The following is an 18,163-nucleotide window of genomic DNA, read 5'->3' as shown; positions in this document are numbered from 1 at the left end:
TTTATTGTAGCATGTATATATAAGTTGTAATTAAGTTTATTTATTAATTTGGTCTCAAATTGAAGAGGACAAAATTGGATAATTTTAAAAAATTTAGGTACTAAATTGAACAAAAAATTTAAAGAGATAATTAAATTGAAAACAACTATTATCACTGTCACGTATTATGATTGTAAGCTGCCACGTGACACGATGGTAAACTGACATGCGATAGTTTTTAAATTTTTTGAAAAAAAAAACAAATTTAAAAGAAAAATTAAAAAAAAATTAAAAATGCCACGACTTGACACGTGTCCTGTTCGGACACGGTGTTAACTTCATGGAGATGACCAAATTGAATTTTTTTAGATAATTGAGGTACTAAATTGAAAAAAACAAAAATATAAGGATCAAATCGAACTTAACTAAAAAATTGGGATACCAAATCAGTAATTGTACCTAAATTTTAACAAATTTTATTAAAAAAAATTAATCAATTAAAATATTTAACTAGTACTAAATTTGTTCTATAAATTTGTAAATTAATGAGAATATAAAAGAACCCATATAATATGATTTAGTTCTTGAGTAAGAAGAAGAATTTACAATTCATCCTCAGATCCATCGTACTCATAGATCCATCATACTCATATATGTAATGACAAAATGATTTCCAAGAATTTAAGAATAGGATACACATTATAGGACTAAATCGTTTTTTTAAAGAATAAAATATTAGTTTGTACTCTTAAATGCTTAGTTGATAATTTGTTATTTATTGTTTTATGTTATTATTTGATTAATAAGTAGCCAAATTATCTTTGAGCGTAAATATATATGAATTTAATTTTGTTTGGATTTAGATACGTAGATAAGCAACTTAAAATAAGATATCTATGATATATTTTTCATTTTATCACGTTCTTAATTATATTTTTGTGTGTGATGTATGAAATTGTTTTTAGACACATATTTAATCAATTGTTTATAATAATGTTATTTATTGTTTTTTTTATTGTGTAAAATATTATTTTGGTAGTTTTTTATAGGTTTAATTATTCATATAGTCCTCCAATTTGTTGCTCTCATTCATTTTTGTCTCTTTATTATTATTTTTGTTTAATTTAATCCTCCAATCTTTTTACACATATTCAATATAGTCATCTTTTTTATAAAACGATCCAATTTTATTTTTTCTAATTTGAGACCAAATTAGTAATTAAATTTAATTACAATTTATATGTGCATGTTAAAATATTTTTTTATAATCTACACATTAAATCACTCTACCTAAATGTAAAAAAAAAAATGGATCGTCTAAAAAAGACTAAGTTGAATAAAAAACAATAAGAGATCAAATTGAAAATTTTTAAAAAATTGAAGAATTAAATTGAAAAAAAGTAATAAGAGAATTAGAATGAATTAAAATAACAAATTAGAAGACTAAATAACTAATTAATTATTTTTATTATCTAACTCGTTGTAATAAGTATAGTCTTATCTTATCTCATATTTATATGAAAATAATTTATTTACTATAATATAATAATAATAATATTATTATTATTATTAATATAATATTATTATCATGAATCTTATTTATCATCATCCAACATAGATTGAATTTTAAAAAATATAATATCTATATTAAATTTCAATCATTATTAGTTTAATATTTATTTTTTTACAATTTTTTTCAAATGATATATTATAATATTTATTAGTGTATAAAAACGAAATTTCATTACAATTTAGATAAAGAAATTAAAGACACATTTACAATTTTTTTATTTTAATTTTTAAAGTATTTTTTAGTTTCATCGACTTTGTTTTATTAATTTACAAAATTTATAAGGACAATGATACTATGACTTTCATATTTTACTCTCACATTTACTTCTTGACGTGGCTTAATGTAGGTCATTGATTAATGTACCACAATTTTTTTATTTTAAAAAATCAATTGCCCTCACTAAGCCACGTCAACAAAGGATAAGAGTTAAAAAATGGAAGTTAAAGTAAAATTTTTTAATTAATAAATATTTAGGTTCTCATCAAATCTTATTGGATACTCTAATTTGAAATGTATACAATTATTTTTTTAAAATATTTTATATTTAAAAAACAAAAATATGACTTTCCATATTGAATGTACGATAATATCATATTTTATTTGTTGTGATTTTAATTTTTTTATATAAATTAATTAATTGACATTACATTACTCATTAGATATTGATATGAGATGGGGATGCATATTCAATTTGAGCGCGAGTATGAGATAATGAAACTCATCTCCGAATTCATCCGGTCTCTTTATCATCTCCAATTATCATTATTTTATAAAATTATTTTTTTTTATTATTATAATATTATTTATTATTATAACAAATTTATTTATATTATTATTATTATTATTAAATTATTTTATATTATTATATGTTCGAAATGAATTTAAGTATAAGTCTAAGTTTTACAATTGGTAGAAACGAGAAAGTATAATACTCTATTAGGATGACAATTCATAAATTTATTGTTTTAAAGTTTTGGATCAAGAATGGTGGCAATCTGTTGGACTCAGTTCCCAGTAGGGGTGGCAATGTGGGCCAGTCCAACCCGTTTAGGCCCGACCCACATAAAGCCCGCACAACGCGGGTTGGCCCGCCCCGCCAAGCATTCCACTTGGCCCGCGGGGCGGCCCGTTTTTTTTTAATTATTTTTTAAAATTTTTATGATAAAACTTTCAATATTTAAAATTGGGAAACTTTAAGAAGTTCACAAAATTAAGTAAAGACTTTGGAGAATTGGATGATAAATTGATAATTCAACATTTTCATCATATTCATACTATGACATACACACTGTATTCTTTAAACTTTACCACATTAAAAATTACATAATACTTGTCTTTTTCAGTTATACAAGAATTTGAAACTTTAATGTAAGAATCCATAAAAGAAGTAATTAATATACACAAGTGCAATTTAAACAAAAAAAAAATTATGCGGGCTGGCCCGCACAGACCGCGGGCTTGCGGGCTCACTACCCTGGCCCGTCCTGCGGGCTGGCCTGACGGGTCAGGTCCTAATTGCCACCCCTAATCCCCAGTGATCCTCTCCCTTCAAAAACCTAACAAGTGCATTGTTACACGTGATATCAATTGAAAAACTTGCTTGATTTCCAATTAGAGTAAAGTGTTAGTCTCTAAATGAACAAAATATAATGTTAAGAAAATATAATATATACATGTTAAGTTTTTTTCTTGAGACTATTTTGTTAAACAATTATCATCGTAAGAACAAATTTAACATTTAATCATATTTTTATAACTAATTTGACTTTAGATAATAAAGGTTGAGACCAAATCATACTTTTACATGTTTAAAATACATATAAAAAAAAAAAAAAACTAGTACTTTGTTTTGACGTTTTTATAACATTTTTTTTAACTACAAAAGCTTGTTTTATTGAAAGAATTATAATATACAACTATAACACTTTTAAAATGCACGTAATATGTAACTTGTTAATTTCTTCCTTCTAAAGATTTATGTTGGACTTAGGAAAAAAGTTTATATATATATATATATATATATATATATATATATATATTATAACATTATTGAGCCATTTAAAGAGCAAAGCACATGTGGTTGGCTTGTAGGTACCACTTTTAAAGTACCTATACAAACCATCATATATGATATAAATTAATTAAAACTTTTTATTAATCAATCTTATAAAGTAACTATTTTGACGTCAAACTCATAAGTAGCACAACCCTAGAAGTAGGTACCAAGTAGAAATACCATGAAAGATGAATCTCAGGATGAAAAACCCAATTTACCCTCAACATTTCTTTGTGGATAAAAAAACCATCTTCTTGTACCAGTCTTCATCTCCTATAAAGCCCAGTTTCATTGACACTTACATGAACTCAAACATCACAGTATGGCTTTCAATTTCATCAACCTTCAACCACTCATCTTTGGTCTTGTGCTACTCTTCACCAACATTCAGATTTCATTTGCAAGTCGTTTGTTACTGCATAAAAACAAGGTTCCAACAGATCCACCTTCATTTGCACCACTATTCTCAAAGCCTAAAACTAAAACTGTTCCCAATCCTTTGTTACCAACACTACCGTCATTTCAACAACCAGTTGGTGGGCTTCTCAACCCTCCTGCGTTTTCACTTCCAATGTTGCCACCTCTCCCCAAATTGCCTCCTCTACCGCCTCTTCCACTTCTGACTTTACCACCAACTCTCTCTTGCTCTCCTTTTTCACCATCAAGATCTTCTTCTTTGGCCTTGCTTCAACCAATTCCGCATGAAAAAATTATTGCAAAGCCATGAAGTCCAAATTCAGTGAAACTCATTGGAGTAGGTTTCCAATTTCTCTCTCAATAAGTTGTATCGTTATCAGGATTAAAGAAACTGTTACATTGTCATGATAGCAAAAAGCTAATTATATAATTACTTTACCCTTATTTAATATATTTTTAAGGTTGCATTTGTAGGTTGAGTAGGAGCTGAAACATGAAAAAAAAAATATTACTTCTTAGAAACTCGAATTGGTGTGATTTAATTAGTAATTTAATTTTTATATATATAGTTAGTCGTATGATTCATGTTTGTGTTTATATTTTTATTTTGACTAATTGAATTTTAGGTTAGATTCATGTTAATTTAATTTAGGATCGTCATGTATCAAAATTTGAATTAATTTTTATTTTAAAATCTTTTTAATTTAACACATAACATTTGGAAAGTACTTGAACCAAAATTTCTTTTGGATTTATTTTACGTCGTATTTAAAATTCAATATCTTACTCATTCCTAATTCAGAGTTACATTTGAAGATTAATGGTATAAACTGAAGTGGTTAGGAAAGGAATGTGACTTTTGTACATAATTTTTACACTAGTGTGGTGTAATACAATTTTACTTTAAAAATCGGGTGGATTCTACGCAACTTAACTTATAACCATTAATTTTTTTATAATTTTCCATTTTCATGAATAAAAAAAAAACGATGAACAATCAGTATTAATACAATGATTATAGAAAAATTATCTTTTTGATAAAATTTTATTTGATAAATTTGACAAAGTTTCTATAAATAAAATTAAAATAGATTAATTTTTATTTTTTAATTAAAATAAAATAATAAAGTAATATTTTTCTACGTAAATAGATAATTTTTCAGTTTGTAAAAAAAAAAAAAAACTATTAATCTATGAATTTCCATGATTATAACAAAAATATTTTTAACGGTTTACTGGCCTCAACAAAAGCGCACAGTTTTCTGTCTCTAACTCAGTCTCCATTACTCTCTTTACTTCTGTTTCAGTTCTGTCTCAAGTTTCTCAGAAACCCCTTCGGTTCTGACACTAAAGAAAGTGATAACAACAAATTATTATTAACAAAATAACTATACTCAAATCATGATACTTTGATAGTTTTATTTAGATAAGATGCTTATTAATGAGTATATATTGTTAACAAAAGTATTGCATACCTTTTTTATTTTCAAAAGTTTTAAAACTTAAAAATAAAAATACTAAAAGACAAATCCCTGTATAATTTTAAAACATATATAATAAATTAAAATTGTGAATTTATTATAGTGACCATTTCAAATCATTATTCTTTGCGAAAGGGCAGGATAAATACTAAGACCTTAAAAGGAGACTAATAATTATAAACTTCTTAAACAAATTAAAAGAATGGTTAAATATTTTTTTTTTCTTTAAACTTTAGTGAAATTTAGAATTAATTTATCTAATTTATCATGATAAATAAAAGTTAAAAGATTAAATTAATAAATTTTTTCGAAGAAGAACTCATTCTAAAATGCACTGAAATTTAAAGAGAAAAACATAGTTAACACTTAAAAACATAACTTAAAAACATAGTTAACACTTAAAAGAATTATCCGTAAAGCCACACATAAACAGAAACATGTTTTATTCAACAGACATGAACACCCAGAAACTGAAACATGCTTTATTCAACCCACACAAGACACATAAACTGAAACACAACACAGACACCATGCACACAACCTTAAGCAAACCCTAAAAACACAGGAAGCAAGTAGATTTCCCTGCATAATCAGGTAGGTGGAGAAGGTGCAGAAAAGTGAGCATGAGTGATTGTTACAGGAGGGAGTGGAAGTGCAGGTGGTAACCCTGGAATGTTTGGTAATGGAAGAGGAGGAAGTGGCAACATGGGTGGAAAAATCTGGTTTTTATCATACTTATCTTCTTTCTTTTCCACTTTGTAGTTGCTTCTTGCATCTGCTTCTACTTTGTGATGATGTTCTATATTTTCAGTGCTAGTTACCACTTCAGGTGAAGTAGTAGCAGTAGTAGTACTCTTCAGATTCCTTGCACTACTTGGAACAACTTCAGTGTTCATCACTGCAACAAAACAGAACAAAAGCATAAGATTAAAGGCCATTTTGAAAAGTGACTTTGGTGTGTTGTGTTGCTATAGAAAACATGTTAGAGGTATATATATCTAAGAACAAAGTAATTAAATAATAAAATTATTACTTTAAAAGACTTAAATGTTTTTTTTTTCTCTAAATAGTTGGTTTTAATTAATATTTTTTATTGAGAAATGTTAATAGTTAGTATTGGGTTAGCGGAAGAATTTCGACTTTTCTTTTAAATTTATAAAACAAATCTTATATTTTTAAATGTTAGTAGAGAGTTAAACACACAATTTTTCTTTCTCTTCTCTTTTATTTTCTTACTAAGTTAGCTATCACTTCTTCCATTTTAATTAATATAGGTTTTTGTTGAATAATTTATTTTTTAAATTGAAAAATACTATTTTTTTTATCTTTAATATTACATGACACTAGATAATTGATTAAAATTAACCTTATATTGTTGATTATGTTTAAAATTTTATTTTGATTACTTATTAATAAAAACATACAATAGTTTTCCTCTTAAAGAATTTTATTTAATAATAAAAGGTTCAATGTTATCCATAGAGAAATAATAATAAGTAGTGAATATAGATATTGCATGCATGTTATAAGAGAGTAGCAATTGACACGATAACACCATTCAGAAGGTTGGTGAAGAACCTAGATGGTTGAGAAGAGTGCCACGGTGTGGAGACAAATTCACTCACCATAATCTAATTCATTAAGAATATCAGTGTTTAATGTTTTTTTTTTCATAAACTAAAATAAATAAATAAATGCTAACCGCAATTTTAAGATAATGCAAAATTTAGTTTTTAAAAATCTTTTAAACACTTATTTAATAAATACTATAAAAACACTAGTATTGGCATGCCGACGCTTAATTATTTGAGACGTTGGATGAAGATAAAATTATATGATGAAGATTAGTGAACAATATTTCATAATTTGCTTTAATTATATTATTTACTCGAGTTTAAAATTAGAAAATTGATATTATTTATGAGAATAAATAAATTCTTATAAAGACAAAACGTCATTTCTCTACGTATCTGATAATTTATGTTAATATGTTTAATAGTCATAAAAAAAATTTATATATATAGTATTACGAGACTATTTTTAAAAAGCAAAAGCGCAAGCTTTAAAGTAACTTAATATTTTAAAAATAATAATTACAATAAACATTTTTTTAGTATGTATTTGTATAAATCCGCATCGCATGTAAATTTATATTTGAAAAAAAAAATATGATCAATAATTTTGGAATTCTATTTTACAATAAATTGTGATTTCAATTATTTGACTTTATATTCTGCTATTGTATAAAATTGTATAAATAGATAAAATAGACGTCACGACTACAAGTACAACAGCTCTAAGGATAAACTAAGGGGCTGAAAACAGGGTGGAACAGAATCAAGAAATGGAGTTAACATAAGCTCTTACTTGCAATTACGAAAAGGTGAAGAGGAACCAGTACGAACAAGAAAGAATACTTACATAAAGTAACAAGTTTTCTTAACTCAACGTGACAGTGAAAGCAAACTCTAGCAGAGGGCTTGACGGCTGCAGTCTTAAGTTTTGTGAAAATAAGTGAAAAGTGTGAGGACAACAAAAAATAGTTTTATCTATTGAATCAACCCTTAGACTCATTCACAAAGACAATCCCTTAAATTTAGGGTAGGGAGAAATAAAATATTTTTAATGGAACTTTGTATATGTTTAATTATAATATTCTATTTAGAAGTATTAACTAGTAGCATTAAATGAGCAATAACTAGAAGAAAAAAAATGATGATGGTCTGTAGCATTTTACAGAAATTATTAAATGACCGACCTAACGCCATTCATGTAAGGCACGTACCAAACCCCGCTTCCATGGAACATGATGTTCTTTTTTATTTAAGTAGAATTTATATAAGTCGAACTATTAAGATTGTGCAGGTGCTTGTGAACATTTTGAACGCCATTTTTAAGGTTTGAATCGGTGGATGTGTAAAGTTTCATTTTTAATTATGAATTACATATGACATCATACAATCAATCATGCATATATTTATATGATTTTTTTAATACATGAAGATGATACAAACTACACATTTTATTATCAAATTTGACAAAAGTAAATGATTGCATTTAAAAAAAATTCTTTAATAGAAACCAATATTAAACATATAACCAAATATATAAAAAAAAAAAAAGATAAACTAATAATAAATGCCTAGTAAAGTTAGAAGAAAACAACTCGAATTATCATTTAAGTCGTTTCATGAAAGTAATGGAGAAGTGTTGTTCATCCAACACAAGATTAAGAATGAAAGAGGAAAAATTTTAAATGGAGGGGGAAACTAAAAATATAAGAGTCAATATTTTTGAACCATCAAGAGACAACTGGTCAAATGAGGAAATATCAATTTCTGTTACCTTAAAAGAGTAAAAGTGTAGAATAAAGAAATACCAATACAAGCATTCATACTATGACATTAGTGTCACCCCGAAATAAATGTTTAATATTTTTGATAATTATGTCATGGTAGTAGATTTATCGATAAGATATTATACTAAGAGATGTCAAAAAATTCGTATCGGTTGGGTATTTACGAATAAAATTTGTAACGGTTAAAAAATTGATATTGTAAATGGATACCCGCGGATAACGGATACGAGTATTGTTTATACCTGTATGATAACGGGGCAGATACATGTATCATAGTATCCGTACATGTGAATACTCGTACCCGCTGAATTTTAATTTAAATTAAAAAAAATGATTAAAACATTAACCCATTGAAATTGAATGTGTTGTTTTTTATCAATTAGTTTTAAAAAATCTTAATTTCTTTGTAAATTGTCATCCAACACTATTTAAATGGGTTATTTGTACTTTGTTTGACATTAGTAAATGTTATGCATTGTATTTTTATTTGAATTTATGGTTAATATATATTGATAAATATTAAATTTTTCTTTTATAAATATTCGCGGGTACTCGTGGATATCCGTGGATATTAAAAAAATATGCGGGTACTCACATAACGGATATCCGCACATATATGGGTATGAGTACGAGTACGGGATGGATATTTATCTCGCGGATAGGATATAGAAAAGCTACTACCCATACTCTACATGTCCCGTTGACATCCACATCGTAAGTCACATGACTAAAATTGAAGAGAATATAATAACGTCAAGATAATATTTAAGTAAAACATTTAGTTTTTTTTTTTTTTTTTGATATGTCTCTTACCAAAGTAAATGAAAGGAGAGTTCTGTTTTTTTATTCAAGTGGTCTCCCAAATCAACTTTTTATGTGTGTGTCAAAATGGAAGAAAACCAAAAGGTACATTGGGTTGTTTCTTTTTGTACCCCCTTTTTTTAATTTTGTACCCCCGTAAACTTGTTAACTTCAAATTACTTCTCATTAATATTATATATAAAAAGTAAAAGTTATCTTTGTATTTTTATTCTTTAGTACATTTTGGAATGTATATATCGAAACATATTTCTAAAAAGTCCATTGAGAAGAGGATGGTGATTACAAGGTGTTAATTTGTTGAAAAAAATGTTATGGTAGAATGGAGGGTTTTTATTCTTTTCTAAATTATGTCATTTTCTAAATTTAGGTAATTCCTTCCAATTTTTTTATCTATTTTTTTGGTCAAAAAACTACGATGGCGTTAGGCAATACCTGCCAAATCCAAAATCTTTTCATACATGCTTAAAAGAAAATTGTGAAAAATTATTTTTTTGACAAACTTTTATTTTGATCAACTTAACAAATTTCTATAAATAAAATTCAATAAATTAGTTTTTTATTTTTTAATTAAAATAAAATAATACATTTTTGTTTACTTAAATAGATAGTTTGTAAAAATTTATTAAAAGAAACTTAGTCAAACTTTGATTTTTAATGTGTCTAGGGATGTCAAAAAAATTCGTACCTGCGAGTAGGAAATGAATATTAAAAATGGATACCCGCAGGTAGCGGGTATGTGTATTTTTGATACTCGCATGTTAACGGGGCGGGTACGGGTATCCGTACCCGTGGATACCCGTACCCGCTAAACTTTACCTTATATATATATATATATATATATATATATATATATATATATATATATATATATATATTAGTAAACAACATTATGAGTCTTCATCCAATAATAGTGATCAGATTCTTACCCACAAATGAGTAAATTACTTCCATATACTGTGGAGGTATTGATGTGTCTATAAGACTGGTTATGGACCAACATGGAAGATAATGAAATTAACATTTTTACTTAAATATTTTAATTAAGTGATTGTTAAAATTTTTTACTGAACTTCTTATGTTTTAAGGCTCATTTAGATTAAAATTGGACAACATGAAACTTTATACAATGTTGCAAGAGGTGGACATTGATGAAGTTAGTAATTTCTTTAATATTTTATTCAAAAATAAACTACAATATAAATTGGTAGTGATTTTTTATTTGTTTGTTTTTCAAGAATCAATCGGAAAAAGGAGACTTGTTGATCTAAGCACTAATTAGGGTTAAATATTTATTTTTTAAAATATTTTTGTAAATGCCCACGGATACCCGTGAATACTCGCGGATATAAAAAAAATAGACGGATACCCGCATAATAGATATCCGACGGACATGGATACAAGTACAAATAAATATTTATCCAGCGAATAAGCTACTACCCGTACCATACCCGCCCCGTTGACATCCTTAAGTGCGTCTCTGCTTATTACTTTCGATCTATGCACTCCTATTGAGTTTAGTCTCTAGATGTGACTTGTTATTATATAAACAGGGAAGCATTATCTGTTTTTTCCTTTTTCTCTTTTTAGTTTATCTTTTTCTTCATATTAGTTTTTTTCTTGCAGCTTTCACTCTTTGATTCTCTTTCCAACAAGAGAATTGTTTATCTTTCACTTCAGTCCAAACTTTTGGTTTATTTATAACCAAGTGCCATAGTTTCGAAACTGTGTACGAGATAAAATTGTGTGTTTTTTTTTTTTAAATTGCCTTAAATTTAAAAATATTTATTCAAAAGACCAATGCGTCAAATTACAAATATTTCAAATACCCAACCAAAAGCCATTCAAAATATTCTATTAATATAATAATAATACACAGCACTATGAATATTATTAAATAATTACCTTAAATTACTAGTACTAGTAGTGTGACCACATCCACTGCTTCTTCATCTTCTAAGCATGACCACATTCGAAGTTGTTTTCATCGCTACCCCGGCCCTGGGTAACCTCGTTCCACTTGTCGAATTCGCTAACCTTCTAACCAATCACGACCCTCGATTCTCTGCAACCGTTCTTACCATTTTCATGCCACAACGACCCCTCGTCAACACCTACGTCCAATCACGCGCCTCCTCACTCGCTAATATTCGAATCCTCCATCTCCCCACCGTCGACCCGCCCCCACCCGATCAGTACCAATCCTCCATCGCCTTCCTCTGCCTCCACATACAAAACCACAAACACCACGTCAAGAATGCACTCCTTAGCCTTCTTTCCTCCGAGTCCAACTCGCCCGTTCGACTCGCCGCCGTCTTCTTCGACATGTTCTGCAGCTCTCTCATCGACGTCGCCGCCGAGCTCTCCGTCCCGTGCTACCTCTACTTCGCGTCGCCCGCGAGTTTCCTCGGCTTCACGCTCCACCTCCCCCGGCCCGACTCGCTCGACTCGGAGTCCGAGTTTGCCATTCCGAGTTTCGAAAACCCCTTGCCGAAATCCGTTTTTCCCAACTTCGCGTTGGATGCGAACGACGCCTCCTCCTGGTTTTCTTACCTCGCTCGAAGGTACCGGGAGACGAAGGGTATCGTGGTGAACACGCTTGGAGAGCTTGAGCCCCACGCGCTTCAGTCACTTCACGACGACTCGCTTTTGCCACGCGTTTACCCGATTGGGCCTGTTCTTGACCTTGCTGGATCGGCCCGATGGGATCCCAACCCGGTCCAGTATAAGCGAATCACGGAGTGGCTCGACCGCCAGCCTGCTGCTTCTGTGGTTTTACTCTGCTTTGGCAGCATGGGAAGCATGAGGGCAGAACAGGTTGAGCAGATCGCGATTGGGCTGGAACGGGCCGGGGTTAGATTCCTGTGGGCCTTGCGGGAGCCTCCGAAGGCCCAATTAGAAGACCCGAGAGATTACTTGAACGAGGTGGATGTTTTACCAGATGGATTTTTACAGCGAACGGCTGAGATAGGTTTGGTGTGTGGGTGGGTCCCACAAGCGAAGGTGCTGGGTCACGAGGCTGTTGGGGGCTTCGTGTCGCATTGTGGTTGGAATTCGATTCTGGAGAGTTTGTGGCACGGTGTGCTGGTTGCCACGTGGCCGGTGTACGCGGAGCAGCATCTGAACGCGTTTCAGATGATTAGGGAGCTGGGATTAGCGGTGGAGATTAGCGTGGATTATAGGGTGGGTGGGGATCTTGTGCGGGCGGAAGCAGTGGAGAAAGGTGTGAGGTCGCTGATGGAGGGTAGTGATGAGCTGAGAAGAAAGGTGAAAGAGATGAGTGAGAAGTGTAAAAGCTCGCTTGTGGAGAACGGATCATCTTACAATAACCTAGTGTCCCTGATTCAGGAGTTGACAAGTTGATCAATGCAAGGTAATCAAATTTTTAATTCACAATCCAATGTTGACCTTTTAAATATTTCCAGAAGTTTATAAGACTATTTTTAATTAATTCACATTCTTTTAAGAAAATTAGTTAATACTAATCAGCAAATTATATTTTTATTCTAAAGTTATTCTTATTATTTTTAAAAGTAAAGTAATGAGTGAGACTTTAATATATGCAAAGACTTATATTTTTTTACTATTTTAATAAAATGAGGTCAAGTAATTAAGGATATTTAATTAGGAAAAAATATTTTCTGAAAAGCATCCAATAATTGTACTGAGGAAACTTTATGCAGAGTTAGTGGTACAATTTTACCATGCTTGAAGTGTTCTGGTAACTTTATTTATGGTAGTCGTAATTCAAGTTGTTCACACATATTATAAATTGATCTCTAATAAATATAGCATCTCCAATAATTTTAATTTTTAAATCATTTACATACATTTTCTTCATAAAAGTGTAAAAATGAAAGAAAATACTACTTAATAAAAATCAATTTAAACGTAATATTGAATAATATTTTATATCCATTTAAATATGATGGGGTTACAAATGTATTTAATTTGTGCAGAGGAAGTAGAGTGGTCCATGATACTTTTTAATCACAGCAATCAATGGTTTGTGATGGGTCAATATCCAAATCATATCCAAATAACTTTAGTGGTATGAGATGAGAAATGCATTTCTCCTTCAATGTAATGTTACACTTGGATTATGGTGGAATGATAATTTGTTTACACATTCAATATATTTTTTGGATTTTTTTTTCTTACTCGAATAGAAAGCCCAAAAGGATCTCTCTGTTAAAAAAAATACAATTTAACTTTTTAATATAATAATAATAATGTGATACATGTATTACATTTTTCTCAACTTGAATTTTATTTTATTCTTAACATAGAAACTAGATATGGATAAGTTTTATTATTTCTTACTCATTTTTACAAGAAGAAAAAAATCATTCTCATTTTCATACTTATACTCAATTTATATAGGATTTTTATCTCATTTTCATTTTTAATGAGTAACACGTATGGATTTGATTGTTTAGTATTTTAATATTAATTAATTAAATTTTATAAAAAAAATATAAAAGTCTATAGCAAATAAAATATATTATAATTATATATTTAATATCAAAATGACGTAATTCACTCTTTTATTAATATCAAATATTTAGAAAAAGATTATAATTGATAAATTTAAATATGGAATAAAATTTTCTAACAATCTAAACATCTATTTATTTTTTAAATTAATAAAACAAAGTTAATAAATTAAAAAAAAATGTCAAAAGAGTTACAAACAAAAACAAATATTCAATTTAAAAACATTTTAAATGTTTTTGACTTTCTTTCTCTAAATTCTAAAAAAAAAGAACTAAAGAAAATTCTGAAAACAATATTATTTATTATCTTTAAATGAATGTTAGTTCTAAAAATAGTAATTTTAGAAAACGTATAACAATTATAAAAAAAAAAAAAAAACTCACTTAGTAACTTAATATACACATATTGGTTTAGTCTAGCAGTTTGAAAATCTAATCTTTTACTTTCTTTTACAATTATTCCTTTTATTTCTTTCAAATAAATATCAATTAAAAGTCATACTAACTTTAATAAATGAATATAATATTTGTCAAATATTTTTTGACCCATCCATAATTTCTTTTTCTTTAATCTAAAATTATAAAAGTTATACAAGTCTCAATACAAATGATTTCTACATAACAATTTTCATATTATGAGAATCACTTAATTATAACAGAAAAAAAAAATGTTGTGGCTTTGGAATGTATTTTGCTCATACTTGACCATGGTCATTGACTTTTGTAGTTTTTAGTGGGAGTTGCTCAAAATCATGATGAATTAATAGGAAAGGAAAAAATGATGCAAATGATTAAGGAATCGGGTTCTTTTAGGACACCAAGACCATACCAAGGAACCCTTTAACGACTATGTCTTATGGTTTGTCCCCTAAAACATCATTCTGCTCCTACACCATGCCCTACCACTTTCACAAAGTCTTACATAATTTACCATCTTCACTTTTTAATGTCACTTCAATTATATAACTAACTATTCATGTTAAATGTATTTAAATATTTAATAACTGTAACAAAAATTCATCTATGAATTTGTATAAAAGAAATGAATAGATAGGAATTTTGGTTTCTTTTAACTTCATATTCGTGGGATTGAGGTAGGTTTAATGTCCACTTCTAACATAGTATCAGAATCATTGTTTAAAAAAACCTATCTTAGCGATATTTCTTGGACATTTTGTTTCACCCGCTATTAGACCTGTAACAGACCACTCATTAATTTATAGTCTCACACACGAGATGTATATAACTCGGCGTGAGGAGATGTGTTAAAAGTCTCACATTGACTAGAGATAAGGTAATTTCATAATATATAAATGAGGTGCAAACTTCACCTTATAAGCCGGTTTTGTGAGATTGAGTTAAACTTAAAAGTCACTTCTAACATAAAGTGGTTTGTCATAGTAAAAGAAGGATACAATCATAAGTAATCTACAAAGAAAAAGATTGGAACATGATATTTAACAATGGCATGATGAGTTGAGTTCAGTGGTAACGCACTATGGCATTGGCATGTGCACAAAGACACCACCACTCATGTGCCACCCTCCATAATGCTCTCTCTCATCAACCAAAGAAAAAGAAAAGGTAAAAGGAGAAGATTCTTAAATGAAATCTAATAATTCATAAAAGTGGCTAAATATATTTCCAAAGTTAATTTATTCAATTCTTCTAAGATTTTGGGTTTGAATGTTAAAAAGAAGATTAATTATGTTACTAATAAATATTTTGCAACAGTTTAAAAATAATATTGAAGTTAAATAAGATTTTAATTAAGAATCTAAGTATAGGTAGAAAGTTTGACACATTAACAAAAAAATAAGAAATGCAGTTAAAAAGATGTGATGAAAAATGTTGTGGTTGGTGAAGAAGACGAAGCAGAAGATAAGGGACAAAGGCACCTCAAGTGGAAAAGGTTGTTTCATCAAACATTCCATCATTTTCTTAGCAGTTTACCAGACCCACCACCATGTTTGCCCTAGCTTCCTACCTCACCTTCTAATACCCCCAAATTTTTTCTTTCCCTAAAAGACAAAAAGGATTCTAATTTTGTTTCATCATGGATGTTGAAAGAACAAACAAAACATTTTACTTATAACTTTCTTCCAAAGGTTAATGTAACCCAGTAACACTTAAGGTTTATCATGGACCACAATTTATGTTCACTATTATATTTGGTATTAGAATAGGTTGAGATTTGGTGATTTTAATGTAACATGAAACCATAATGTTGATTTAGTGGTGAAAATTAGAAAGAAGAGTAAGAGAAGTCATAGATTCAATTTATTTTATTAATATTTGGAAACTGCAAAAATTATTTAAAGGGTAAGGAAACTAAGAAAGATTGTAAATTCAACTAACAAAATATTAACAACTAATATAATAATTGGAATGTAACATGTTCTAACTTTATTTAGAATTAAACTACATTTTAGATTTAATTACATTTTTTACTATTATAAATCGTACATTTTTATATTTTTTTTCATTTCACTCTTTACTTCGTAAAACATCACCAAATTTCTATCAAATATAAGGTATGTTAAATTCTCATGCACTCACTTCCCTCTTCAGCGTTAACGTCTTTCACTCTTCCCAACACAAACCCTGGAATTTGCATTGAATCTTATACTCTGAAATTCTATAATGAAATTAAGTAACTTACCTAAATTTATAGTTTACTTTACAAAATTTCAATCGTGTTTTTAATTTTTGGGTTAAGTATGTTTTTAATTTTTGGATTAAGTATGTTTTTAGTTCTTGAATTTTGATCTAAAATTGGAATTCATTTTTATTCAAAATTTTGATACATTTTAGTCTCTAAACTTAAAAAATGAATGAATATAGTCTCGATATAATATTTGCTAGGAAATACGTTCGAAACCTTAAAAAAAATTAACATAATTGGGTTAAAAAAACTATATTTATTTATTTTAAAGATTTAGAAACCAAAATGTATTGAAGTTTCAGACCATTTTCAATTTTAAATTAAAATTGAGAGACAAAAACATATTTAACCCTTGATTTCTTTTCTGTAAGGCCCACTTTTATTGAGTGCCCTGATGTTTAAGGGCTGCCACACTGTTGGGCCTAGGGCTGGCCCATAAGGGAACAAGGACCCTAAACCAGCTAACACACTCCCATTTCCTCACTTTCAGAAAAATAGTCTCTCATATTCCTTAGAGCTGCTGTCATTTCTCTGCTAGGGTTTGAGACATCCTTGTCTTCACCATAGTTCAACTTATTTCCGCACTCATGTAAGTTACTCTCCAACTCGTATCACCTTTCCCTTGGTATGTTTCATGTTTTTCCAACTAGGGTTCGTAGTGGACTCAATCTTAAGACTGTTTTTCAGTTTTCCAAGCCTATTCTCGGAGCTACTGTGCTCTATGTTTGCTTGCCAAAGTCCTTTATCAGCCCTTTCCAGGTAAGGAAAGCTAGGGCTTATATATTTACTTCGATTTTTGGGCTTTCATCGTCACTGTTTCTTGATTTATACCTGATGTGTTGTGATTGAACTGTGAAATACTTGGATTGTTGTTTGGGTGTGAATTTGTGGCTATTGCAGGGAGAAACAGAGGCGAGACTTGTTACTTTCGCCCAAGCGAGACTGACTCACCCAGGCGAGACGTGCAGAAACAGACCAGGGTTACACTCGAACTCTCGCTCAAGCGGAGAGCTCTTGTTTTGAGCGAGGCACTATCTCGCTCAGGCGACAGACGCTCGCCTAAGCGAGAACGCGTGGAAGCCTTGGTGTGCAACTGTTGTCTTAGCCCAGGCGAGGAACCTCACCTTTGGGCGAGGGGTGGTCTCGCTCAGGCGAGAAGAGCTCGCCTAAGCGAGCATGCGAAAAATCTCTCAGGGGGCCTCTATCGTTGTCTCGCCTAAGCGAGGGCCTACAGCTTGAGCGAGGGCCTCTGGCTTGAGCGAGGGCCTCTGGCTTGAGCAAGATCCGCTGTAGGCCACGCTGTTTTCCTCACATGGTTG

The 18,163-nt window shown here is 29.7% G+C and overlaps 1 protein-coding gene across 1 annotated transcript; it reads left to right on the top strand.

The window, feature by feature from the left end:
* The first annotated feature begins 11,513 nt into the window (after positions 1–11,513).
* On the top strand, positions 11,514–13,817 carry LOC114195867 (UDP-glycosyltransferase 43-like). The gene is made up of 2 exons (XM_028086286.2): positions 11,514–13,056; positions 13,643–13,817. Exon 1 carries the CDS (start codon positions 11,646–11,648, stop codon positions 13,044–13,046), a length of 1,401 nt encoding a protein of 466 aa, XP_027942087.2. The 5' UTR covers positions 11,514–11,645; the 3' UTR covers positions 13,047–13,056; positions 13,643–13,817.
* The last annotated feature ends 4,346 nt before the right edge of the window (positions 13,818–18,163 follow it).

This window comes from Vigna unguiculata, chromosome 9, assembly GCF_037176805.1.
Source record: "Vigna unguiculata cultivar grain cowpea cultivar isolate G323 ecotype 2 chromosome 9, ASM3717680v1, whole genome shotgun sequence".
Lineage (NCBI taxonomy): Eukaryota > Viridiplantae > Streptophyta > Magnoliopsida > Fabales > Fabaceae > Vigna > Vigna unguiculata.
Note: the sequence above shows the minus strand (reverse complement) of the source record. Positions and strands in the feature narration are given on the sequence as shown.